We start from the raw sequence: 26,292 nt of genomic DNA, 5'->3' as shown, positions 1-26,292 counted from the left end.
TTGATCCTTGCCATTTTAGTCCAGTTTTCAATCCGGTCCAGGTGGAACAACGCCCGAAATGGCCCGTTCCCAAATACACAAACGAACCCTTAACATTTTATGAGTTATAGGCTAATGACAGTGTATTTAAAAAAGAGAGTCAAGCAAGTACCATGACAGAAAGTACTCTTGGCTGATTTATCGTGAGAGAAAAACACTGTTGAGTAGCTGATAGATTCGGTCGATAAGATCAAGCGAACAAACTAGAAGGCACGAGGGTACAACCATGTACACTAATTGAGGCTATCGTCAAGTATAAGATCATTCTTAGTGGGGGTTTCGTGAACCAGTTTCCAATACATCTATATTTTAGAGACAGTGTAAAAGGGTTTCATCCCCTATAAAACTTTCTTTACTCTCATGAAACTTTTATTACCTTTATCTTTAATAGTACGATGCTACATCAACATATTTAATATCTATAAATAAAACACCATTAATACTGACTAAAGATCCATAGCCATGTTTAAGCTTATCAATAGCACAGGACCCACGAGATGTGGACCAGGATCAGATCAGATCAGACAGAAGCAACAGGGGGGCTGGCCATTGCAAACCTAGCAACACTAACTAAGCCTAAGCTGAGGTGGATGCGTTAATCGAGTGAGGTCGTCCCCCTGTTTTCGTTTCGTTGATTGATACATAACATACAGTATCCATACCATACGTGAATATATGGACCAATCGCCATTTGATTTTTTTTGCAATTTCCTGTCCTCTTCTTTTACGAGCCCCTATTGGTCCTTGTATTAAAAAAAAAGGAGTCCCTATTGGTCATTGATGTCGTGTTGTAACTTGGCTTAGCATATGTTGCCGTTGGAGAGGGACCCACCTGGGTGTGGTGTGGGGAGACTCATGCTATGACGGAGAGCGACGCCGGCGCAATTTGCCCGCTTGCTCATGCTGATGGCCTCATGTGGCACTTGCAGGACATGAGCGTCATTTCGCCGCTCCCGGAATGCAAGAGAATTGACACGGCCGAAAACGACCATCATGGACAAAACACCGTGTAGTAGGTGTAGGATGGATGCGGCCATGCCGGTGCCAGCGACGCAGCAATATGTATATAGTACCACGGACTAGTAGTAGTACATGTACGTAGCTTTGTCAAAAACATTATACTCTTACTATATGGAGTTCCCTTTTATGGCTCTCCAGAGTGTTATTTGGTATCCTCAAACACCACTGCTTTTATATAGTTTCTAATTTCTCAACAAAGTTTTGTCTGGTTTGTTCGTAGTAGTACGACAGGTCAGGCAGGATTTAGATGTGCTGGTTCGTCTCTTCCATGTGTTCTATGGCTACATCACACATGTAATGATGTAAGCCAATTTTGTTAGACCTCGTTCGGCAATAATTTTTATTTACCTAAAAAAAGGCTAATAACTTTTTAAAAGCCGGATGGTCACCTTGTTTGTTTGGCTAATAAACTATGGTAGAAAGTATCGTTGGCTGATCAGTTTTGAGAAAAAAATACTGCTGAATGATTGACAGATTCGAATGATAAGCTCAAGCGAATAGGCATGCTTAATTGAGTTGTTTAGGTCAATTCTAATTTTTTAAGCAACTAGTAATTTATTTTAGTTGATCCAACCAGAACCATAGTGTTGCTAATTTATTTTCGTTGATCCAACTAGGACCTTAGCGTTCAACATTCACCTAGCTAGATATGGTATCCGTTGGTTGTGTCAAGCCCCCGCCTCTCCATAACGCATCTCTTTGTGTGACACGAGGAGTCATACTAGCCTCCAGCCAAAAAAAAAATCACCACATAGTTTTTCCTTCGGCCACCATATGAGCTGCCGTTGTAAAGAGGTGAGCATATGCATCCCCCTCCTACTCCTCCTTCGATCTGCCCTCCCCCTTCCTTCCTCATGCTCACGTGCATGTATTGGAATGACAGATCTAGTGGTCGATGCTCAAATTTGATTCGACATGTGCAATATTTGCTTCCTTAGCTCCATGTGAAGCTCATCCTCTTAACCTAGTAAAGCGTGTCTCGTTGCTACTTTTTCCCTTATTCGCCCCAAGCTATGGATCCACTGAACTTTGCTCGCACCATCTTCACATGGTCCACGACCCTCGTTTGGATCTAGCCTATCAGCCCTTGGATCTTGTTCTCCTTGGTCTAGTTGTGGTGAAACTCATAGGCAACTTATAGTTCCCTAGGTCAACGATGAACGTCCAGTGGCTTATCCTAGTGTCCCCCTACCCAGTCCAAAAACTATAGGCTTTAGGGCCTGTTTGGCATAGTTCTACTTCACCGATGAAGTAGCTTATTTTTGCTTTGGCTTAAAAAGCATCTCTAGTTGAGTACCGGCACCCGCGCCCCCATTGGCCTGGAGCCGAGCATCGACGGCAGCGTAACCTCGCGCCATCCCTCTCTGCACCGACCCGGGGCAAATCTACTCTTGCCTGTGCTGAGGCCTACACACGCGAGATCGAGGAAGCTATGAGAAGCTTATTTTTTTAGCTCCTTCCGCGTGTAACAGCTCTAATAATTCGTTTGGGCTTATCAGCCGAATCTGTCAGCCATGCAGCAACGTTTTTCTCTCAAAATAAATCAGGCAGCAGTACTTTTTGCCATTTACGAGACCTTTTGTCTGAAGCTGTTTGATAGAAACGTGTTTGGTTGGTGAAGTGCTAAAACAACTCCTGAAGCGGCACTGGAAGCCATACCAAAGGTCTCAGTTTTTTTGAAGGGTGACATGGTCATCTATGGATTTCAGGGTATGGATATCCATGCAGTGTAGGTGCATTTCATCCATTTTATATGTATGTTTGGGGTCTGTGATTGTAAAAATTACGACACTAGAGGAGGTATAACTATTCTTGGGCTTGCCTGCCTTGTTCCATTTCCTAGTAGATGGAGAAAATGAGAAATAGAAATGGAGGGCGGCCGGGATGGGATGGTAATGGTATGTCATATTTTGGCTCGGCAGCTGCAGCATGCAAGGGATGGGAAGGGGCAGCGCACTATACATAGCATTGTCCATTATCTTGTGCCGTGTGTGTGTGGCCCAGAGCCTCGCCTCGGAGCACTTGCGTTGCGATCGTCCTTCCCTGGAATTTCGCACACGGCCGGGCATCTATCGCCGGTGGCCCGCCGGATCGCTTGATGCCGCATGCCGCCACCGACGTTGCCACCGTCGTCCCCGGACGACCCCGCGGTGGGGCGGGAGATGGACGACGAGGACCTGGTGGAGGAGCTCCTGGTGACCGTGAACTCGGCGCGCGCCTTCGCCGAGTTCCGGCGCACGCAGCGCAAGGAGTGTGCCAACCTCCTCCGCTGGCTGCAGCTCGTCCTCCCGCTCCTGGAGGAGCTCCGCGAAGCCGCGCCCCGGCTCACCGACGACGCCTACCGCCGCCTCGCCCTGCTCGGCCGCGCGCTCGCCACCGCGAGACGCCTGCTCAGATCGTGCCACGACGGCAGCAAGATCTACCTGGTTCGACTTAATTAATTCGATCCACGCACTGCATGCGTACGCCGTGTTCATGCATGCTCGATCATGCTCTCTCATCTCAATCTCATTTCAGGCGCTTGAGAGCGAGACGGTGCTGGCCAAGTTCCGCGACGTGTACGAGAAGATGCACAGCGCGCTGGACGGGATGCCGTACGCCGAGCTCGCCATCTCCGATGAGGTCAAGGAGCAAGTACGTAGTAATAATAAGCTCGCGCCTCAGGCTGGCATGAGCATGTGTAGGAACGTGTCGATCTCTGTCATTAATTCATTCAGAGTATTCTAGGTGGAGCTTATGAACGCGCAGCTGATGAGGTGCAAGAAGCGAACGGACACTCAAGACATGGAGCTGTCAATGGATCTGATGGTGATCCTCCAGCTCCAGAACAAGGAGGAGGAGAGGAACGCTGACAGGGCCATCCTGGAGAGGCTCGCCAAGAAGCTGGAGCTGCAGTCACTGGCGGAGCTGAGGGCAGAGACGATGGCCATAAAGAAGCTCATCAATAACAGCGGCAGCGGCGGGCAGCAGCAGCAGCAGCTCGCCGACAGCACCCGGCAGATGGTGGACCTTCTCAACCGGTTCAAGGAGATCGCCGGCGTGGACGAGAAGGACGTCCTTGGCGGCGAGGTGTCCATGCCCAAAAGCTTGGACAAGTGCCCCTCCCTGATGATCCCCAACGACTTCCTGTGCCCCATCACGCTGGAGATCATGACGGACCCGGTGATCGTGGCCAGCGGGCAGACGTACGAGCGGCGGAGCATCCAGAAGTGGCTGGACAGCGGGGAGAGGACGTGCCCCAAGTCGCGGCAGCCATTGGCGCACCTGTCGCTGGCTCCCAACTACGCGCTCAAGAACCTGATCCTGCAGTGGTGCGACAAGCACATGGTGGAGCTGCAGAAGCGGGAGACGGAGGAGCACAAGGCGGAGGCGGAGGACATCCCGTCGCTGGTGGAAGGCATGTCGTCCATCCACCCCGACGTGCAGCGCAAGGCCGTCAAGAAGATCCGGAGGCTCTCCAAGGAGTGCCCCGAGAACCGGACGCTGATCGCCGACACCGGCGGCATCCCGGCGCTGATCGGCCTGCTGGCCTGCCCCGACAAGAAGGTGCAGGAGAACACGGTGACGTCGCTGCTGAACCTGTCCATCGACGACAAGAACAAGGTGCTCATCGCCAGGGGAGGCGCCATCCCGCTGGTCATCGAGATCCTCCGGAACGGCACCCCGGAGGCGCAGGAGAACTCGGCGGCGACGCTCTTCAGCCTGTCCATGCTGGACGAGAACAAGGCGGCGATCGGGAGCCTGGGCGGGCTGGCCCCGCTGGTGGAGCTGCTGCGGAGCAGCGGCACCGCTCGCGGGAAGAAGGACGCAGCCACGGCCATCTTCAACCTGGTGCTCTGCCCGCAGAACAAGGCCCGGGCCACCCAGGCGGGCATCGTGCCGGCGCTGCTCAAGGTCATGGACGACAAGGCGCTCGGCATGGTGGACGAGGCGCTGTCCATATTCCTGCTGCTGGCGTCGCACGCCGCGTGCCGCGCCGAGATCGGGACGACGGCGTTCGTGGAGAAGCTGGTGCGCCTCATCAAGGACGGCAACAGCACGCCCAAGAACAAGGAGTGCGCGCTGTCGGTGCTGCTGGAGCTGGGCACCAACAACAGGCCGCTGCTGGTGCACGGGCTCAGGTTCGGCCTCCACGAGGACCTCTCCAAGATCGCCAAGAACGGCACCAGCAGGGCGCAGAGGAAAGCCAACTCGCTCATCCAGCTCGCGCGAAAGCTCTGATCTCACCTTTTTTTTTTTTTACAACGCAACGTTTTTCGGCAGGGCATAGAAAATTTTGGTGTGTGTCAGTGTGTATCTGTCCATCGGCCATCGCCCAACAGATATCTCATGTGTTTGCTACTGTACTTGCTAGGAAGGATAGAAGAAATGGCTAACTTTTTTTTTTTTTGGTGCTGCATGACATGGCTATTTCACGTTCTGTGCAAATCTGCATATCAATGACGTGACACGTCATATTTTAAAAAAAAAAATCAGGGACGCCGATTTAAATGGGTGAATTGAATCAATTGGGGGCAATTTGACTTGACTCGAATTCGGTTTGCACTCCCCTCCAAACTCCGCATGCTCCCGCTCCGTGGCTCCGCCTCCCTCGCCGCCCGCCGCCTCCTCCGCGACAACCAGCGCATCAGCGCCCTCGCCCGCGCGGGCGATGTCGCCGCGGCGCGCCGGGTGTTCGACGCCATGCCGCACCGTGACGTCGTCTCCTGGAACGCGCTCCTCACCGCGCTCTGGCGCGCCGGCCGCCACCACCTCCCAGCCGCTCGCCGCCTCTTTGACGAGGCCATGCCCTCCCGCGACGTCGTCTCCTGGAACTCAATCATCGCCGGATGCCTCGCGCACGGGGACTTGGACGCTGCCTCCGCCTACTTCGCCGGCGCCCCGAAGCGCAACGTGGCCACGTGGAACGCCATGCTCGCGGGGCTCCTCAGGCTCGGCCGAGCGGATGACGCCGACAGGCTGTTCGGAGAAATGCCAAAGAGGAACGTGGTGTCGTACACAACCATGGTGGACGGGCTCGCACGGCGCGGTGAGGTGGCGAGGGCGCGGGAGGTGTTTGACGCAATGCCAGATAGGAATTTGGTGTCTTGGGCCGCCATGATCAGTGGGTACGTTGAGAACGGCATGTTTGTCGAGGCAACGAAATTGTTTGAAGCGATGCCCGAGAAGAATGTTGTGGCGTGCACTGCGATGATCACTTCATACTGCAAACAGGGGGATGTGGAGAGCGCTAGGAGGCTGTTTGATGGGATTCGTGCCAAGGATGTCATCTCCTGGAATACCATGATTGCTGGTACGTCCTACATGTTGAATCTTCTTTCCTACAAATTCATTTTGGTTTGTTCAAACTGTAGATGAGGCTGCCCACCCTCATTCCTCAACTACTTGTGTCATCAAGTTGCTTCAAACGATAGATAATAAGCTTTGAAGAATGTTTATGTGCAATAAACTTCTTGTGAATTACACTTTACAAAGTGTACACCGACTAACAGTTGCAATACTCTGAAGCTATAACTTGTCTTGGGGGTCTTTAAGTGTATGATTGCCAAATGACCTTTTTATTTGAACACCTTAACATTTTTAACTTTTGTGCATTCATGCTTTAGTTTCTTTTCGTTTTTAATTAAAAAAAGAAGATATATTTGGTGAATGCAACAGTCGCGTTGGACAAACCGTGGAATTTCAAGCTTTTAACTCATGTTTCATACCTATATTTTTCTTGATTCAGTGATTCACATAATCTTATCAATGTGTGTTTTTTTTTGGTTTGTTAAAGAAGGGGATTTGTAGTAATAAACAGAATACGATATAAAGATCATGCAGCTATCTCTTTTATTAATTGTGCCAGTGATCATGCGATGGTAGAAACCCTCACGGTTCACTTCTCCATATTTCTGCAGGATATGTTCACAATGGACACGGTGAAGAAGCCATGAGATTGCATGCTGTAATGTTCAGAGAAGGTGTAAAACCAGATCATGCGACTCTTATTGCAGTCCTGACAGCTTGTTCTGCTCTTGCTTTGCTCAGACAAGGAAAATCCACACATGCTATTGCCATCAAAGCAATGCTAGAATCGGGCATCTCTTTTTCTAATGCATTGATGACAATGTACAGTAAATGCGGCAATGTGGGTGAGTCAGAGTTAGTCTTCATCAATCTTAGAACCAAGGATATTGTTTCTTGGAACACAATAATTGCTGCATATGCACAACATGGAAAATATCAGAAAGTTATAGCACTGTTCCATGAGATGGAAATGACTGGACTTATTCCCGATGATATCACCTTCCTTAGTGTATTATCGGCATGCGGGCATGTTGGCAAGGTGGATGCCAGCTTGAAATTGTTTGATCTGATGTCATCTAAATACGCCATATCCCCAAGAGCTGAACACTACGCTTGTATTGTGGATATATTGAGCCGAGCAGGACAATTGGAGAAAGCTTCTAGTTATATAAAAGATATGCCATTAGAAGCTGAGAAAAATGTATGGGGTTCTTTGCTTGGAGCATGTCAGATGCATGGTAACGTGCAGCTCGGTGAACTTGCTGCTAAGATGCTTGTTCAGTCAGACTCTGAAAGTTCAGGTCCTTATGTGATTCTTTCGAATATATATGCTGCTGCTGGCATGTGGGGTCAAGTCAATCAAGTAAGAGGTCAGATGAAAGAAAGAGGTGTAAAGAAACAACCTGGATACAGTTGGACTGAGATTGCAAATGAAGTTCATATGTTTGTGGGTGGAGATGCATCTCATCCAGAGATGAGAAAGATCATATCTGAGCTGAGAAAAATCAGCTTTCATATGCGAATGGTCACCAATGAAGCTCATATAATGGTAGAGCTGGCACAAGAATGTGGTCACTTTTCATAATCATAAGCGCTCATGCCTTTTGAAACATCCACTCTACACAGTATCCTATGAGTTCAAAGATCATTTTTTTTGGAGTACAGGCGTGTTTGGATTCTTTACATGTTACTGGGTCGCCTAGGTGGGCAAGGGGTTCATGTGGAATCAGAGTTTGGTTCCCTGGTTAGCATTGCCTTGGTGGTGCCTGTGCTTTCCAGATTTTCCTTGCTAACAAGAATGAGCCAATGCTGCTCGCCTTCGTGGGCAAGGTTATGCTTGCCTGGCAAAGCTAGCTGTACAACTAAACTTGCCCTCAACTCGGCAAAATGGAATTCCAACAATCCAGCATGTCCTCTAATCAGACAAGTTTAGTGGTTATTGTAATGATGACACTGGATTCTTTGCGATAGAAGAAAAGGACTCAAGTTTTGAAAACTTGATGGTTGGAGCTGCAAATTAGAATGAACAATTCTTAAAGGTGGTAATTGTATTCATTTGTGTTGTCCTTGGAACTTCTAGTGTTTTAGACAAAATCTAGATCCAACTTACTTTAGGCATATTTGCAGGTTTCACAGCAACATCGAGGAAAACTGCATATTACCTAAAGGAAAGTGAATCCGGTTCTTCAGACAGTGTCATACTGGCCCTCCATGGACCTCTGTAGTTTTCCTTGAACTTCAATGAAATACTTTTTGCGGTTTTACTTAGGCCTATTGAGATGGTGGGGGATTCCAGTGCTCCATAGATCACAGACACACATAATTAACTTGTAAATATGCTCTCTGGAGAACCTTGACACAAGTTCTTTCAATCTCCTCATTAACTGTATTAATCAACGTATTTCCCAGAAAGATAAGGTAATTTGGGCATACTGTAATCTGGGAACCTGGGCTGCTTAATTGCATATAGCAGGCCAAGATTTTATATAGAGATTCTAAAATGCAGAAACTTATAAAAAACATAAAAGGCTATGACACTTTCTTATTTCATTCTCTGTATTTTTACATGTATGTTCCATTCTTTGTAGTATAAATCCATGGCATGACCCCACACAGTCGTCACTGTAAATCTTTGCCATTCCAGCTGTCCTGTGTGCTCAGTGGATCTGAACAATCAAAATCGAAGCTATACTGCTTTCAATTCATAATACTAGATTACAGTTTAGGAGTTTCTTTTCTTCATTATCTCACCAAATTTTCTGAGAATTGTCTTCCTTTTCTGCTTTCCAGGGTTTTTTACGTCGTCTGGTTGAGTAGATCTTTCGAAATCAGAATACACATCATCTGCTGCCACAGAATTTTCTTTCGTCTTGCTTCCCTTGGCATCACGAGGTGATGCTGTTGCTGACGTTTTGGTCGATTCGGAACTGAACATAGCATCAATCATATCCTTCAATTCTTTAATGCTACTCTGTGCGGCTGCCTCACTGATCTTGAGGGATTCATATTCTTGCTTGATACTCTGCAAGGTACTTTCTTTCTCAAATATCTGTTCATTAAGGCGAGAGTTCTCCACTCTGGCAATCTCCAGTGATTCCCTTGCTACGTTAGCTTCACCCACCGCGTGCTTGAGCATCTCCCTCAGCCGGGAATTCTCATCTCTGACCACCCTCTGTGATTCAATCAGTTTATCATTCTCTTCCTTTCCTTTACTTAGGTCCTCCTCAAACAGCTTGATGCAATCAACGAGGCCCCTCTCTTTTTCTTTTGACGCTGCTGCCAATTCATCTGACTCAACTTTTAGTCGCTCTGCATCTTCCAGTGCCAGCTGGAGCTTGCCCTCTGTGCTTTCTAGTGAGGCCTTCAAGTTGTTCACTTCGGTCCTTGCATTATTCAACTCAGCTTGCACCAATGAAAGCTTGGCTTTTGTTTCTCTGGCCTCTGTAGTTTGTTCATTCAAGGCTATGGCCAAGTCATCCATGGCCTTCTTGCACTTCTCCTCAGATTCCACAGCTAACTTGAGCTCACGCTGTAGCGACCATGTTTCAACCTCACCAGGGTCGGCAAAGGAGAATGACATCATACCCCTTCTCCTGAAATTCTTCACCGGCTGCCTACCCGGATTAGAGCTGTCTCGTAGCGAAGCTATCTCAATCTTGGCCTCCTCCAGGGATACCTTGGTCTGCTCAAGCTGCTTTGTTTGGGCCTCCAACGACAGCAGCATCTTCTTCTCCGAATCTCTTGCTGCCTCCAGTTCGCCTTCCAGGTGCTGTAACATGTCTGCAAGGTCCAAGTGCTCTTCGCCTCCATTGCTCTTCAATTTTTTGCTCCTGTTCTTGTTCGTCATCCTGAGCTCTTGTATCTCATCTAGGGCACGCGCCTTCTCCTGCCTCTCCTTCCTCAGCTCCTCGTGCAGTCTGCTCAACTGTTCCTGCACGTCTGATTCCTCCATGAAACCCTGGTTGGGGACTCTGCTGCCATTGAAGGATGACCCGAGGCTGACGTCAACAGAAGCACACAAACATGTGAGTTCCCTCCATGGATTGGTGACAGGAATCGATACAAGAAAGAAAGGGAAAAGACAACACAATGAAATGAATCAGCAGAGATCTAATGCTCAGTGAAGATCGGCTAGTGACAAACATGAATCTGATGATGAATGGATAAGAAAAGGTAGGGAGTGCGTGCGTATGTACCTGGACTTGAAAGAAAACATACTGTATTCTCCAACTGGAGGATGGAAGCAGGCAGGCAGGCAGGCAGGCTCAGAATCAACCAACCATACCACTCGCGGTGGGTCTACGAAGCCCCGCAACTTTTATGTCTTTGATTTGAGATGAGATGATCCGGCCGGTGCCGAGGAGAGCTCGAAAGTTGGTTCACGCGCACCGGAGAGGAGACCAGTAGGTTCTGTTGTACTATGTTGGAGCGTGTCGTCAGAGGAAAAGGGGAAGACGAAGCCAACTTGAAGGAAGGATTGTGGCGTGGGTCGGAGTTGAAACGGTCCAGGCTTCAAGATGATACGAGTGGCGATGGTCAAGACGTGTGGTTTTTTTATATCTTTTTTTTGAGTCCTTCTTTTGGTTCCGGTTACCGAAAGGTCCTCTGACCTTGACGTCCTACTTCAGCTGGGCCCAGCAGTCAGTCTGTCAGACTAAACTTTTTTCTTTATTTATCTCCTACAACTAAAAAGAGTAAAAGATGGACATTTTTTTGGTGCGACATTGCTTTCGTCCTGCCTCTGTTGGGCTGGCCGTGCGTCCGCATCCGCGCTTATTAGGAAACAACCAATCGTTTTCCCCTTTTGTCCGCGCGAGCGCCGTGATCCGCAAGGGCCGCCGCCAAGTGCTCTTTCTCCCCTTCCCCTTTTCCGAGCGCCGCCGCCAAGCGCTCTTCTCCCCTCCTCCTTTTTCGAGCGCCGTGATCCGCAAGCGCCGCCGCTCTCGGCTGTGGCGAGATTCCGTACCTGGACGAGAGCTCCGTCGAGACCACAATCGCGACGAGAGTAGCGTCGGGGCCGCCGCCAAGCGCTGTTCTCGGCCGTGGTGGGATCCCCTACCTGGACGAGAGCGCCGTCGGGATAGGGACGAGCGTGGCAGCAGTTGGTCGTCGAAGGGCGTGGCCGCCTGGAGGGGCGCATGTTGGCTGTCCACCCGAGGATGCGATGGGATTGCACGCGGCCCAACCGGCTCCAGTAGCAGCACCTGGATCCATTGTGCAGGTGAGCGATTACGATGACAAGTGAGCGGGTGTGCAAAGGATGGAGGAAGATGCAGCTCTAGCGAACTCGCACTAGATCCACGGAACGAAGGCCAAATGCTGCAGTTGCGGCGCGGTACCTCTACGCACCCACGTCGTGTTCTTTGCCTCCTCAACCCGCCATGCGTCCTTCGCCTCCTGGCTGCCGGTTCGCCTCCATCAACGAGCGTTGCCCTCACCTGCTAGGCGGGGCTTGCTGATTCATGCCCTGATGCCAGGTGAAGTTTCTGTTATGCAATTCAGTTTACCAGGAGCAGTTTGATGGGTCTCTTATTGGTGTGTTATTGGGTTTATATTATTGATTGCTCTCAGACATATTTTAATCCTTGTTTAATCGCTAGCTAGCTGTTGTAACAGGTCATGTAGGTTCATGGAGTTTAGGTACCTGAGCGTGGAGGCAATCCTTGTGCAATTCATTCTCATGATGCAGGTGCAGCATGTATTCACATTTGTCAAATTCACTGCAGCGTGCGATAGTGAATTAACTTTATAGACTAACTAAAGATTAGATCCTTGCTTGTGCGACATATATTAAGTATCTCAGATTACTTATGTTAATTAAATGCTATGCTTCCGATAGTTTCTTTCGTATGTCGCATACAAGGCTTTTGCTCTTTGCATGGTTGCATGTTTCAGTATGAAATTTGTTTATTAAATGCTTGGACAGAGAGGTCTGGTTATTGCTTGCTTATTAAATTTGTTTATTAAATTTTGAGGCATGAAATACAATTCATCTATGTGTTACGATGTTATTGCTTGCTTATTAGAAAATTTTGGACACAATGAGTCGAGGTTCAGTGCTTCCTGATATTATTTAATTTCTTGGATATCAGCACCATGAGCTCTTAATGCAATACTTACAAGAGCCAAAATTTTGTTTCACAGTTGAGTTGGTATCTTCTTAAAGAACTTTGTCACAGTATGATCTGCTTGATAGATCGATTGAGAAGCTTAGTGACACACTATGGAATGTAAGGACTGCTCGTGTTTAAATCGATGTACATCAGCTTCATTTGTTCTGTTTACTAATCATAGTGAAATGCTACATGATTTTTGTGCCTCCACCTTTTTGTCCTGTGCAAATTCGAGTTAATAGACTCCTAGCCTTGCTTACTGAATCAGTTTTATATTCATGTTAATAGCAAGCCACTTTTTAAAAAAAAACTTAATAGGAAATTATCTCTCATTGTAAAGATTTACTACTTATCCTCTAATTTTGGGAATTTAGCATCCTGCACTTTGGATGTTGCTGCTGATGACTACTCACCACAGTGCTTGTGTTGCCATCTCTCTGCAACATCGCTGATCTCACCACTTGCAGTCCCGGAGCCTGCAACAGATCGACTATCGTGACGCACCCCACACCCATTGTACAATTGAGCAGCAACGATCGATAGTCCTCGCCGCCTCTACTTCCTCGTCGCTGTGCCGCCTGTCCAGGTTATCCCTCCCTCCCTACTATTTATAATCCTCAAGGGCCTACTGTTTATTGTTTGACACACGCAGGGGAGTGTGGCCAGCCTACTGTTCTAAGGGTTTATTCCTTGTCTTGCCACCATCATGATCCATATTTATTTTCTCCAACTTAAACCAATTTGAAATGCAATATGCTACTATTTAGTAACATGGAGTTCTGAACATGGCTGCAATATTTTAGTTGCACACATTGCTTGACTACCATTAATCATTGTCTCAAACTTTGTTTAATCATCTCAGATTTTCATGAGAAAAATAAAAGGATTAAATGCCTACCCAGTCCAAGGCTCTTTGCTACCATGAAGAAGAGAGTAGTGAATAACCTCTCGATGTTCTTTTAGATTTCCAACTCCGAAAAAAGAGAAGAAACTATCGTGTTCAGGCCTTGCGGTGATGTGGATTGAGGACTATGAATTTTAAAATAATTTACTATCATCATCTACATGCCATCTAAATATTTTTATTTAGAATTGACTATATACTAATCACTGACAATATTTATTCTAATGCAGTATGTAACCACAACCATGGAGCTATTGGAATAGCTTGGAGCAAAGACTACGAAGATGTACTTTTAGCGATGGCGTAATAGTGAAATTTTTTTGGAGTACTAAAAATGTGCTGGCTATTTCGTGACATAGCTAATGTTTCTCAATGATCCATTATTTTAGAAAAAAATGAAAATAATCTTCCATAGTAAATAAAATTGTTGTACATAAATCTCAATACATCTTGTTTGTGCATCAGTATCACTAATCCATTTTTTATTTTCCATGAGTCAGTATAAATCCTAAAGTATGTGCAGGTCACCAGTGGCTTGCGACAATTTCCTGACGCTTCTTGTAGAGATTGTGCAGGTCATGCTAGACAAGCGCTATATTTTGCAGGAGTCATACGGTAGCTTCAAGGTATAAAATATAGAAAATTGTACTTGTAGTGCATTTTGGAGTATTCCATCAGAGACTGATTCAATCCTACATCCTTCTTCGAGAATGTTATTCTCACGTACCATTTAATAATGTGTAGCAGCCTGCCAAGGTTAATTATATCCTTTTGATAATGTGAAGTTGTGTTCTTTTTTTTTTGAAAATATAAGGGGCTGGATTTTCTCATTACTGTTAAGATAGAGATAATTATAAGAAAAATAGAAAAAGTCATGTGCAAACCTTTTTCCATTTGGAATAGTTCCATATATACAGTTTTCAAAGATTTTGACTCATCTTTTAATTTATTTCATATACCTTTTTCTTTTACAAATTTGACATTTGTGTAGCTGTTTTAGTTACCCAAGTTAGGTTCTCCTGAGATCTCCAAGTTTCTAACAGTGGTTAATATTGCTAATATTTTATCCTTTTAACAAATCCTTTATGGGGGTCAAGCACTCGCTCTTCCATACTCCAGCAGCTTAAGCAGCATGAGAATGGACACATGCTTGAAAATAATAGACACATCATTTCAAAGCCTACCTATCTAACTGCAAACTTCTTATGACTATCAATCTCAGGTGTTGTGACCGTAACTGATAGTGCATTCCTGATGGTGTGGTGGTGAAGCCAATGCAAATTGGTGGGAGAGATGACTTGCAGTATAAATGGTTTTCAATGCTATGATGGTCAGATTAGTCGAACATTTTACAAACTTCAGCACTATGACCAGAGAAATGTAATCCATTTTAATGCCTAGAGTTAGTGAGTGAATCAAGTTGTGTAATTTGGGTGACCTATGGGAAAAATAAGTTCTGTGAGTAGTAGATGGTACACAATTTATCTACCTATTGTATACAGTTTATTATCTATGACGGAGAGCTTGAGAAATATTATTTGAAATCATAATGCACATGAATATTTGTATTTACTTGAGCATGTGTACATTACATTTACAAATATTATTTGACAATGCACGGGCATCCTTTCCATTCAGCTCTCATCCACAACAAGTTTCAGATAAAATGCATAGGTGCTAACTGCTATCTATTTCAAGGTAAAAAACTCAGAAGTCTGAGTTGCACAATGCAAATTTACTTCAGTTAAAATATTAAGCATTCATGTATGAGAATGCCTGCTATGTGTATTTGTTTCGTAGATGGTGGAACCCTCTAACCTGTTCAAAAATATATTGTGAAATTCAAAGACCTCTTCTTCCATGGCTATGATTTGACGCGGGTTTTGATCCATTTGTGTGGGGGGTTTCACAGTGTCATATAGAGCTAGCTGGGGAGGCGTGGAATGGCGCAACCGTGATGGGAACTAAGTGCCGCGGGCCTCTCCAGGTAGCCTCCGCGTGGAATACTTTTAAAGCCACACATATTTATACGGTAACTTACTTTGTTTTTAGGTTTTACGATATAATTTTCAAGGCACACAATATTACACATGTGACAAGCACGAATGTTTACATATGTAGTTGAACCTGCGTATAGGATAGCATAGAGATGCAGCGGAACTCATTTGTGAATTTATTAGCACATGAAAGAAATGCCGATGTAAAACAATATCTTAGCCGCATCACGAAAAAGGTCTATAAAGTGCAGTTCGTGAGCCTGCGACACCACCTTGTTTTTTAATTAAATAACACTTTAACATTTAACTTTTACGGTATTGTTATTTTATCGTGTGATCCGTGTATTTTTAGTATAAATTGTTAGCTATCCCGTAGCAACGCACGGGCACACTACCTAGTAAAAACAATAAATAGAGGAGAAGGTGCCGTGAGACTATTGCTTGACTCGCCGCCTTACGCGGTTCAGGATGGCAACAATGACACCTCCAGCTCCACTACTAGTTACTAGGGCCTTGTTTATAGTTCCTAGAAAATTTTGCAAAATTTTTCACATTTCCTGTCACATCGAATCTTCAGACGTATGCATGAAGTATTAAATATAGACGAAAATAAAAACTAATTGCACATTTGGTCGGAATTGACGAAACGAATCTTTTGAGCCTAGTTAGTCTATAATTAGACAATATTTATCAAATACAAACAAAATTGCTACAGTGTCGATTTCCCAAAAAATTTCAGAACTAGTTCCCAAAAATTTTGCAAAATATAAATAGTACCACTTTCGTTTGTATTTGACAAATATTATCCAATCATGTACTAACTAGACTCAAAAGATTCGTCTCGTCAATTTCGATCAAACTGTGAAATTAGTTTTTATTTTCGTCTATATTTAATGCTTCATGCATGCGTCTAAAGATTTGATGTGACGGGGAATCTGAAAAATTTTGCAAAATATTTTGGGAACTAAACAAGGCCTAGGTAAATATGAGACTCCGTCATGTCTTTCCCCTTTCACGGCCGTTCCGGGCACAATCAAGAATTGATTAGTATTTTTTTTCCTTGCCAAATAAAAGGAATCGTTTGTTTTGGTAGTTCGTTAGTAGCGTGCACGTATTGGCCATATGGAATTGACATTCCTGGAAAAAAAATGCTGGAGGAATGAATTGCACGTTAGTATGTTTATTATGTGCACATTTGATACCTGACAATTTGGGCGCCTTTGTCCCCCGTTTAACACCTAACGTTTTTGCAAGAGAAGATGTGTAGAGCGTAGATAAGGATGCGCTGGCACAAATCCAACTGTTGGCAGCTGTGGAGGGTAGAGATGAAAACGGTACGTATATTTTTCGACCGTATTCGAGACCGAATTCGTTTAGAGGGGTTTAGATCTGTCCGTATCCGAAACCGAATATTCAACATCTGATACCGTATCCGAATACTTAAATCGTATATTTATAATGTTGACATCTAATCTTATCTTATCCGATATGATTGATATTATCCGTATTCGAATCCGAATCCGACCAGAAATATGAAAACAAATATGATATAAATGATATCCGTCCGTATCCGATCCGTTTTCATTCTAGTGGAGGGTGATTAAGCACTGTTAGGTTGCCATGCCGTCTCATCGCTGCGGAGGCGAGCATAGCCAGCGCATTCTTGTTAGGAACTGTTAGCTCATTTTCGTGCAAAATCGGAGCGACGGACCGTGACTTTTGTCTAATACTTGGCCCAGGTGCCGTGCGGCCCACATGTGAGTGACATTTAGTTCAATACAATTCGTATAGGTAGATAGATGGCTAACCACGCTTGCGGCGCGGTCACATGTGAGCAAGGGATGAAAATCGTTGGAAACGGTCGAAAAACTCCTAAATTGTTTTCTATTTTTATATTTGAAATACGAAAACGATAACGAAAACGGTAAAGTCGGACACGAAAATGAACGCGAACTTACGAAATATCAAAAATTTCGAAAACGAACCAATTCGAGCGGATTTATGTCGAACACGGTCGATATACGAAAACTCAATACGAAATACCGATGTGTAGTACTAAGTGCATAACTAAGTATATACACGATCAAGTTCAAGTGCATATAATAATTAAAAAGTGCATGATTCTTGGTCTTAGGTATTTAATACAATAGCCCACACATAAATAAGAACAAGTAATTAATAGCTAACAGAAACATAGCTAGCCACTACTCTGTAATTGGGCTCTGTGACCGTGCAGTTGAATAAATTTGGCTTAAACCAAAATTTGAATTCGAAATATTTCAAATTAAAAGTAGAAAAGTAGAAAACGGTCGAAAAATGTCTAAACCGTTTTCTACTTTTACATTTAAAATACGAAACATCTAAAATACGAAAACGAAAACGGTAAAGTCGAACAAGAAAATACGAATTCGATCGGATCCAATATAGAAAACGGTTCGGTTCGGTTCGGGATATTTCCGTTCCGTTTTCATCCTTACATGTGAGTGGCATTGGCCTTGTTTACTTCCATCCAAAAATTCAAAAAATTTTAAGATTCTCCATCATATCGAATGTTTAGACGCATACATGGAGTATTAAATAAAGACAAAATTAAAAACTAATTGCACAGTTTGGTTAAAATTTACGAAACGAATCTTTTAAACCTAGTTAGTCTATAGTTGAACAATAATTACCACAAACAAACGAAAGTGCTACAGTGTCGCGAAATTTTTCGCTTTACACCCTAAGATCTTTCGCGTGCTGCTAGATCCCGCGCCCTCCTTTTCTTCTGCCTCTTTTATCTCACCTATCTGGATTGGTGTCCAATCGGTACTCCTTTCATCCCAAATTATAAAATATTCTAAAAATTTTGGAGAGTTAAAATATCTTAAAATATTTTATAATTTGAAATGGAGAGAGAGTAAAATTATTCAATGTATGACACAGCAGTTTCAATAGCATTTAATTGTTAATGACATATGACTATATACGCTAAATGATACCACCTCTATAGTGAAGAAAATTATTGTTTACAAGAGATTTCTCTTATGCTCTCGATCTGTCTAGTAAATTACTACTCTCTCCATTTTAAGTTTAACGGCTATTTGATATTATAAATAGGAAGGGATATTATAAAATGTTCTCTCTCTCTCTCTCTCTCTCTCTCTCTCTCTCTCTCTCTCTCTGTGTGCACGCTCTGAATGGCTACTTCATCACTCAAAGAAACGTCCTAATTCTCTCCCACAGCGCACAATGGCGTCCTAATTCCTCAAAGAAACGTGCAAAACGATTAGCTGAAATTATCACTCCCCGATAAATGAAATCATCAGCATAACGTCACATATGAGTGTCACGACCACTAGCCGAGGTCGACAGACCATGTTCTCCTAATCCTCTCCCAGATATCTTTGGCTGGAAAGCCTACAGACCAGCATAAAAGCTCAATAGTACAATGATATATCCCAACTAAATCCATCTCCCATGCCATACCCATGATTACAATTATTGCATCTCCAGCTGCGATCCATCTCCTTCCCAAGATCAAAAGGACGATGATTGTAATCACACACAGCTAAAAAACACCAATCCACAGCCCTAGTCATCACTGGGATTTGGTGGATACACATCCAACATGCATAACCATTCAATCATAGACTCAATAGTTCATAAGAGTTGGCGGCAATCCATGTACTAGTTAACAGAGGGCTTATGTTATTCTTTCCCACACACTAACAGTAACAGGGTTCCAGTTGCAAGGTGAAATGATACATGGGGGACCACAATAGCAATATAACAAAACGAAAGGTAAGCAGACCCGATGATAAAGGACACAACGAAAATGGTCCTTGTACAAGCATCACGACTACCCCCAAGGGTTAAGACTTAAGAGACAGAGATGGCAGTCACTTGGATGGTCTCACTACTACTCATCATCAGGCTTGCTTGCATCCCTCATTTCATCACTGCCATCCTCCTGATACACAAAGCATGATAATCATTACTTACAATAGAATTCCAAGTGTTCTGAATTGTTGTCGATGAGGTTAGCATTACTGACAATAGAGTAGAATCCCCAAGTGTTCCACACACTAAAGAAAGGATAAGGTTTACTGATGTACCTGCATGTCAGAAGTCCACAAGGTGAGGTTGTCACGTAGGAGCTGCATGATGAGGGTGCTATCCTTGTAGGACTCTTCCCCAAGAGTATCCAGCTCCGAAATAGCTTCGTCGAAGGCCTGCGACCAAGTAGGGACATGATATGATGGATTACATAAAGTGCCTTACATAAAACAGCATGTGCTAACTATGTTGGCTAATTTGTAACTACTTGCACCAAAGCTTTACGTACAGGATTGTAAGCTCTGTATCGGCAAAGGGTTTTACAAGCATAACAATTCAGTTCAGTGTCACAAACTCGATGCAAGACAAGATTAAGAAATGCATGCCTCATATCATTGCAGCATGGGACTACCAAAAGAGCAACCCACACTCATCAGATGCGCAAGCTGATTGCACCGAACAAACAGGCCCCGTTGCTTTGGGAGATTCCTGAATACAGATATAGCAAGTTGCAGTGGATCCAGAAAGGCAGCATGGCACCCTCCGTGTTGATATGAGCCAGCACATGCAATGTGAGTTCATAGTTCATACATGCCAGTAGCAAGCAAGCATGTGGCAATTTGGGCAGGCATCCGGCAATTTGGGCAGGCATGGACGCATCGGATACGCAGCTGCTGCTACTACTACAGGCCACAGGGTGCAGTGGGCAGTGGCCACTGGCCAAAGGTGATTGGGGGCGCGGAAGAGTCAACACACACGCCACCCAAACGTGACAGTGAACCAAGAACAAACATTTCGCGGATGCAAAAGCGTTGGACAGTGCAGTAATAATAATAAAATAAAAAGGGAAAGTTGCAGAATATTGTGGCATAATAACGCATTGGTGAAAAGGAGGTGAATCGGGCTAAATCAAGCATCCACATGATGCACAGAATGAAATCCTAGTATGTCCTGCAAATCTTGGGGGGGGGGGGGTTAGCTTAGCATTTACGCTGTGGAGCAAGCAAACTGAACTAGTGAGGTGAGATCTACACCTAGGCGCGTTTGTTGAAGAACAGAAGAGCTAGTAGTGATAGCGAGGCGAGCGAAGAAATTAAAGTGAGGCAGTGAGGAAGGACAAGAACCTGCTTGGCGAGGGAGCATGCGCGGTCGGGCGAGTTGAGGATCTCGTAGTAGAAGACGGAGAAGTTGAGGGCGAGGCCGAGCCTGATGGGGTGCGTGGGCGGCAGCTCCTTGACGGCGATGTCCTGTAATTTAGGCAGGGGGGTGGGGTTTAAGAGAGGAGAGATCCACAAGCATCCATGGAGAAGAGGGGAAGGGAGATCCAATCCCATCCCATCGAATCCAATCGAATGAAGTGAAGTGAAGTACCTGCGCTGCCTGGTATGCTGCGAGCGTGGAGTCGGCGGCGTCCTTACGCTCAGCAGCGGTCTTGAACTCGGCGAGGTAACGGTGATAGTCCCCCTTCATCTTAAGGTAGAAGACCTTAGCATCAACGGCGGCGGCAGCGGGGACGAGGCGGTCGTCGAGGAGGCGGAGGATGCCCGCGCAGATCCCGGAGAGCTCAGCCTCGACGCGGGCGCGGTACCCTCTGGCGGCAGCGGCGTGGCCCGCTGCGCCCCGCGTCTCCTCCTTGTGCTCGATGGAGGATACGATGCGCCAGGACGCCCTGCGCGCGCCGATGACGTTCTTGTAGGCGACGGAGAGCAGGTTGCGCTCCTCGACGGTGAGCTCGGAGGACGCGGCGGCCGCCACGACCTTCTCCATGAAGTCGACCATCTCCTCGTACCGCTCCGCCTGCTCCGCTAGCTTGGCCATGTAGACCATCTCCTCCCGGGTGCCGGCGGCGGCGGCGGCCATGGGTGCGGGGTGGGGGGGTGTGTGGCTACTGGCTCGTGCGGGGGTGGGTGGGTGTGGGTGGAGTCTCGATGGGAACGGGAGAGAAGGGAAGGAGCGGCTGCGGTTTTGTTTGCCCTGTTTCACTGTTTGTTTGTTTTGTTTGTGTGTTTGTTTGTTTGTTTTAAAATAAAAAACGAAACGCGAAACTCGGAGGATGGGCTTTGCTGTTGCTGTTGCTGAAATCGCTGCTGTGCTGCCTTTTCTTTTTTTTCTTTCTTTTCATTCACTTTTTCCCTTTTCGGAGCCGACGGACGGGTGAGTTTTTGGAGCACAACAAAACACAACACACAATCGTACGCTGCGTGCGTGCGTTGGAGATAAGAACGAAGGAACGAGAGAGGACACAAGGGCCTGGCCGCGCCTTGTGTTGCGTTCATACGGCGTGTCGATTCATCATAGGCCCGGCCCTCGTTGCTGCGGCTCCGATATTGGGCCCAAACGAAACGCTCCCTTGTGTTGGGCCGTTTCGTCCGGGTTGGATTGGATTACCATCGCAACGGAGGCCCAGGCCCCCGCAACCTAAATCGTTTTTTTTTTTCCGGCCGCTTGCCTGCGCAGAATCACCCATGGGCGGCTCGGCTGCTGGGCTACCTGCGAGCGAGCGGTTTTCCAGGAACACCCCATCGCTCGTGCCGTGAGCACATGACATGCCTGCCTGCCTGCCTTCATTGCAGGAACTTGTGCCTGCCTGCCTGCCTTGTTGGCCACCGCATGCATCCATACGCGCCACTCCCCCTGCCCCATGTTTCTCCTCTCCTCCTGCTGTTTCTCTCGCGTTCAGGCCTGGACGTGATTGGTTGCTCTGGTGACGCCGGCCGAGACACAGCAACAGCATAGACAGCTGGTCCAAGCTAGTGGTGGTATGCATGCTCAAACCGTGCACCGAATTAATTATGTTTGTTTGGTCAACTACGAGACGATATCTTCTTATTTGGTTGTATACATGCATAAGAGTTTTGAGTGTCTGACACATGAGCTCTTGCACCAAGCATGTATCATATTGTCCTCCATCACAAGAGGGAAGGATAAACGGTACTGCTAGCGCCCGGACGTCCGATTCGGGCGCTAGCGTCCAGACACCGAGCGAGCACCGCATCGTGCTCTCTCTACCTACCCCGCACAAAAGAAAAGGTACAGATCGAAAATCGCCCTTGCCTTCCCACATCAAATCACGACCCCACCCGCCCCCGCATGGAGAAGAAAGTAGAGATTATACTGTTCGCCTCACACGAAGAAGAAAATAGAGATTAGAACGGCCCTTCCTCCGTTTCTCGCGCACGAAACCCACCCGCCACCACCCACGCGCACGGGATCTACCTACGCCCAACCTCACTGGCCCTCAACACCTCCGCCCGGCGCCAGCTCACCCCCATAAACCATCCCCCAGTTCGCCCCTCCCCTTTGCCACTGCAACAGTAGGATAAAGTAGCTGAAACATCACGAACACGCTATTGCAACAACATCGAAGAAACTGCTACAACAATAGGTTGGAAGCAGTTGAAACATCATGAACATGCTATTGCAACAACATCGAAGAAACTGCTACAACAATAGGTTGGAAGCAGTTGAAACACCATGAACATGCTATTGCAACAACATCGAAGAAACTGCTACAACAATAGGTTGGAAGCAATTGAAACACCATGAACATGTGTATTGCAACAAGCAATAAAGGGATAATAGCTGTGACATTGGGATGAAGACATTGAAACATCTTAAACATATTATTACAACAACAAAGAAAAAACAATTGAAACATCATGTTGAAACACCATGAACATATTATTACAACAAACATCGAATAACTGTTGCAACAACATACAACAACTACTGCAAACATGCAGATTAAATCAACTAGAAACATGTTGATATTTGAAAAGCGGTACTACTACAACATCAACTGAAACCCTTCTGCAACACCCAGAGGAAACCATTGCAACACGGCGAGATCCAAAACCCAAGAGCTCACTGGAACCCTAGCCACCGCCACATCTCTTAGATCTAGAGGGGAGATGAGGAGGAGGACGAGTAAGAGAAGGAGAAAGGTCACATCTAGAGGAGAATGAGGGGGGAGAGCTCAGATCTAGATCTAGATGAGGAAGAGAAAGCCTCAGATCCAGATCCCTTCACAATCTACCTCGTTGGAGCCGCCGTCGCCATCCTCATCTCCGGTGGTATGCATGGAGTTAGGTCGCAGGGACAGTGGGGGGTGCATGGAGGGCGCGGTGGCATGAGGGAATGTGAGGGAGGGAGCACGGGCGACGCAGGGGTGTGCTACGAGCCTGCGGGCGCGTGGGCGTGGTGCCCCTCGGTCTTGGTGATGGCAAGACCAGCGAGATCAAAGAAGAGCGACGCGTAGAAGAAAGGGAGTGCGGGGAGCGATGCGAGAAGAAAGGGTGAGGGAGCTCGCTGCCCACATGGGTGACATGTGTGCCCAGTCAAATCGCTTCAAGTCGCTGGTCCGCATCGCATGTTTGGTCGAGTTGCTGGTCTGTCCGATGCGGACGGACGCCCTGACACTATCATTACCGAAGGATAAACCATGCAATGAGGGGAAAACCAAACATGGCAGAAGAATCAATCACCCCCTTATTGCACCAGTGGGTCCATGTCCATTCACTTTACAAAGAAGCAAAAACAAACAAAATTCCCTCCCTCCTAAAATAAGTGTGTATCACGTGCTTGGAGAAAAGTCAAATAATATTAAATTTGACTGCATAAAACTAATAATGCTTATATATCAACTACATATCTTTAGATTAATCACATTATATATTCTCATGTCAAATATATTTAGATATTTACATATGAATACTATTTTTTTAGAAATTTAGTTAAACTTTTAATTGGTTGACTTCTTGAAGTGTGAGATGAGCACCTAGTTTGGGATAGGAAAGCATCAGCAATTTTTTTTTAAAAAAAACTTTGCTTTGTTTTTATAGTTACTTTTAAAAGTCGCACTCAACTGATAAGCCTTCTTTCTACTCCAATTAGTTGATAAATGGAGTAATTAGAATAGAAATATTCATGTAAGGGTGTATTTAGATGAATTAGCACTAATAATTAATCCAATATATTAGCTCCTATATAAATGAACAAATAGACCAACAAGTAGTTCAAGCGTTTTCTGTTTGAATTCTTAGAGACTCCTAGTTAACCAACTAATTGTTAGTTTTATGGATCCAAACATCACTTAACTCTCGCAAATTCCAGTACTACAAACCGGATATAAGTTCTACAAATCCTTGTACAACTTCTAATTTACTTGTACATTTGTGGCACCTTCATCTGTCAACACAGTAACCTAAAGTAACAAACAAAAGTTGACTATGTCCTTATTAAACAATTGCATATCTTGCTTGTCAAACCTTTTAAATTAAAGTTCTACTTGATATATAGAAAACTGTTATGAACATTTATATCCGTAGATAAATTTATTTCAAAGTATATTTTACGATCAATCTAATTATGCAGTAACATAAGGCAGATAAACTATATTTTTTAAAATATCAATACTTTAGTTTGAAAGTATAGAGAACCTATGCTAGCATGAATGAAATATTGGAGTTTTTGGTTTGTGAAGTCATCTAATGCTTCATGAGATGATGCATCATAAGTTCATCCCATAAATTTTGGTCGAACCAATTCATTCCTCGTGCATATACTAATTATTTACTTATGAGAAATAAGGTGGTGATGGATAAATCCAAAAACCAAATAGAAAAAGTAAGGAATGAGAAGAAAATGGACCACATTATTCCTCAAACCAAACACACCCATAGATACAATACTTCATGTACCTATATATGTTTTTGTATACGCCTATATACATATATGATAAAAACTTTGTATCTAGAAAGAGCAATACATTTGAAAATTGAAATTGATGAAGGTATGGAAAGAGTAAGAAGCATGGAAGAAAGTGAAATGGACGGTCATCATATCAGCGGCAGGAACACGCACGTACTGCGCACCGAGACGACCTTAGCATTACCAAGTCAAGCAAGTCCTGAAGGTAGATCAAGACTAGTAGATGCAAATAAAAAAAATGCTCAGCCACCAGCTGAGTGAATTTACAGGGGTTCGAAAAGGGAATCTAAGTGACGTACAGCAACAGAAAATGTACATCTCTTTTCCTTTTCGGCTGCCTGCTTGGACCATCACCCCAAAAATAAAAAAAAAATTCAAGATTTTCTGTCACATCGAATATTACGGCATATATATAGTATGGAGCATTAAATATAGATAAAAACAAAAACTAATTGCACATGAAATAAATTTTTTAAACCTAATTATTTTATGATTGAACACAATAATTATCAAATAGAAACGAAAACTAAACAAGGCCAGTACGCACATCTTTTCCGTTGCAGCGGCCGGGCCGGTGGTTGTTTTGCATCTTACCACTGGCAGCGTGCATGGAAATTTTAGAACGAAAAAGCGCGGACGACGGGACGACGACTAATTAACGGATGGTGCGGCGGTAGCAAATGCTTTTCTTCTCACGTTATCCGTGTCTAAAGCAAGCATTTTTGTTCGTCGGATTAATTGGAATTAGCTAGACTGGGTGCGGCTACGTGCGTGCGTGGAATTATTTGTCTTTTCGCCTCTACGGATACTCTTCGTGCCGTATACGTACATAGACTTAGATGCATAGGGACATACTACGCAACTAATGCAGTCACCAGCAGCTTATTAGCAGTGGATTATGGATACATAGAGTACGTCAGGCCTCCTTTTCTCTTTTATATAGTGGTTTCTATCTTCTACTGCTAATTTAAGCAATGGCAACCCTGATCCCTATTTTCTCTATTCCAAAATTTAAGTTTTTTCAGTTTTATATATAACAACTATATATTTCATGATTTCTTGCAAAAAAGCAGATATGTTTTATGGTGAATTTTATAAAGCCGCGTAGATGAGGATAGCTGCATTTTTCTATAAACTTGGTAAGAGTTAGATAAATTTAACTTGGTTAAAGCTAAAACCATGT

General features: G+C 45.0%; 4 protein-coding genes and 1 long non-coding RNA gene across 9 annotated transcripts; 3 read left to right on the top strand and 2 right to left on the bottom strand.

Moving 5' to 3' along the window:
- LOC8055381 (U-box domain-containing protein 15) lies at positions 1,051 to 5,447 on the top strand. The gene is made up of 3 exons (XM_002445942.2): positions 1,051 to 3,485; positions 3,577 to 3,693; positions 3,787 to 5,447. The coding sequence occupies exons 1-3, from the start codon at positions 3,165 to 3,167 to the stop codon at positions 5,278 to 5,280; spliced, it is 1,932 nt and encodes a 643-aa protein (XP_002445987.1). The 5' UTR covers positions 1,051 to 3,164; the 3' UTR covers positions 5,281 to 5,447.
- LOC8067045 (pentatricopeptide repeat-containing protein At1g09410) lies at positions 5,567 to 8,756 on the top strand. 2 transcript variants are annotated; one of them, XR_002455436.1, is made up of 3 exons: positions 5,567 to 6,352; positions 6,960 to 8,387; positions 8,476 to 8,756. XR_002455436.1 is itself a non-coding variant. In XM_002445941.2 (2 exons), exons 1-2 carry the CDS (start codon positions 5,623 to 5,625, stop codon positions 7,931 to 7,933), a joined length of 1,704 nt encoding a protein of 567 aa, XP_002445986.1. In that variant the 5' UTR covers positions 5,567 to 5,622; the 3' UTR covers positions 7,934 to 8,612. The 2 variants fall into 2 exon arrangements, 1 of the variants encoding a protein (XP_002445986.1); XM_002445941.2 differs by having other exon boundaries at positions 6,960 to 8,612.
- LOC8067044 (myosin-2 heavy chain) lies at positions 8,866 to 10,800 on the bottom strand. The gene is made up of 2 exons (XM_002444799.2): positions 10,545 to 10,800; positions 8,866 to 10,346 (listed from the first exon to the last, which is right to left on the bottom strand). Exons 1-2 carry the CDS (start codon positions 10,562 to 10,564, stop codon positions 9,071 to 9,073), a joined length of 1,296 nt encoding a protein of 431 aa, XP_002444844.2. The 5' UTR covers positions 10,565 to 10,800; the 3' UTR covers positions 8,866 to 9,070.
- LOC110437349 lies at positions 11,008 to 14,951 on the top strand. Of its 4 annotated transcripts, none has more exons than XR_002455438.1 (5): positions 11,008 to 11,825; positions 11,965 to 12,037; positions 12,493 to 13,047; positions 13,596 to 13,991; positions 14,588 to 14,950. It is a non-coding gene; the product is annotated as an uncharacterized LOC110437349 (long non-coding RNA). The 4 variants fall into 4 exon arrangements; XR_002455439.1 differs by having other exon boundaries at positions 11,965 to 12,578; positions 12,929 to 13,047; XR_002455440.1 differs by having other exon boundaries at positions 11,965 to 13,047; positions 13,324 to 13,991; positions 14,588 to 14,951.
- LOC8055380 (14-3-3-like protein GF14-A) lies at positions 18,966 to 21,332 on the bottom strand. Its single transcript, XM_002444798.2, has 4 exons — positions 20,772 to 21,332; positions 20,525 to 20,647; positions 19,460 to 19,576; positions 18,966 to 19,314 (listed from the first exon to the last, which is right to left on the bottom strand). The coding sequence occupies exons 1-4, from the start codon at positions 21,258 to 21,260 to the stop codon at positions 19,264 to 19,266; spliced, it is 780 nt and encodes a 259-aa protein (XP_002444843.1). The 5' UTR covers positions 21,261 to 21,332; the 3' UTR covers positions 18,966 to 19,263.

Source organism: Sorghum bicolor, chromosome 7, assembly GCF_000003195.3.
Source record: "Sorghum bicolor cultivar BTx623 chromosome 7, Sorghum_bicolor_NCBIv3, whole genome shotgun sequence".
NCBI classification, from domain to species: Eukaryota; Viridiplantae; Streptophyta; class Magnoliopsida; order Poales; family Poaceae; genus Sorghum; species Sorghum bicolor.
The sequence above is the reverse complement of the archived record's forward strand: the minus strand, read 5'-3'. Positions and strand labels throughout refer to the sequence as shown.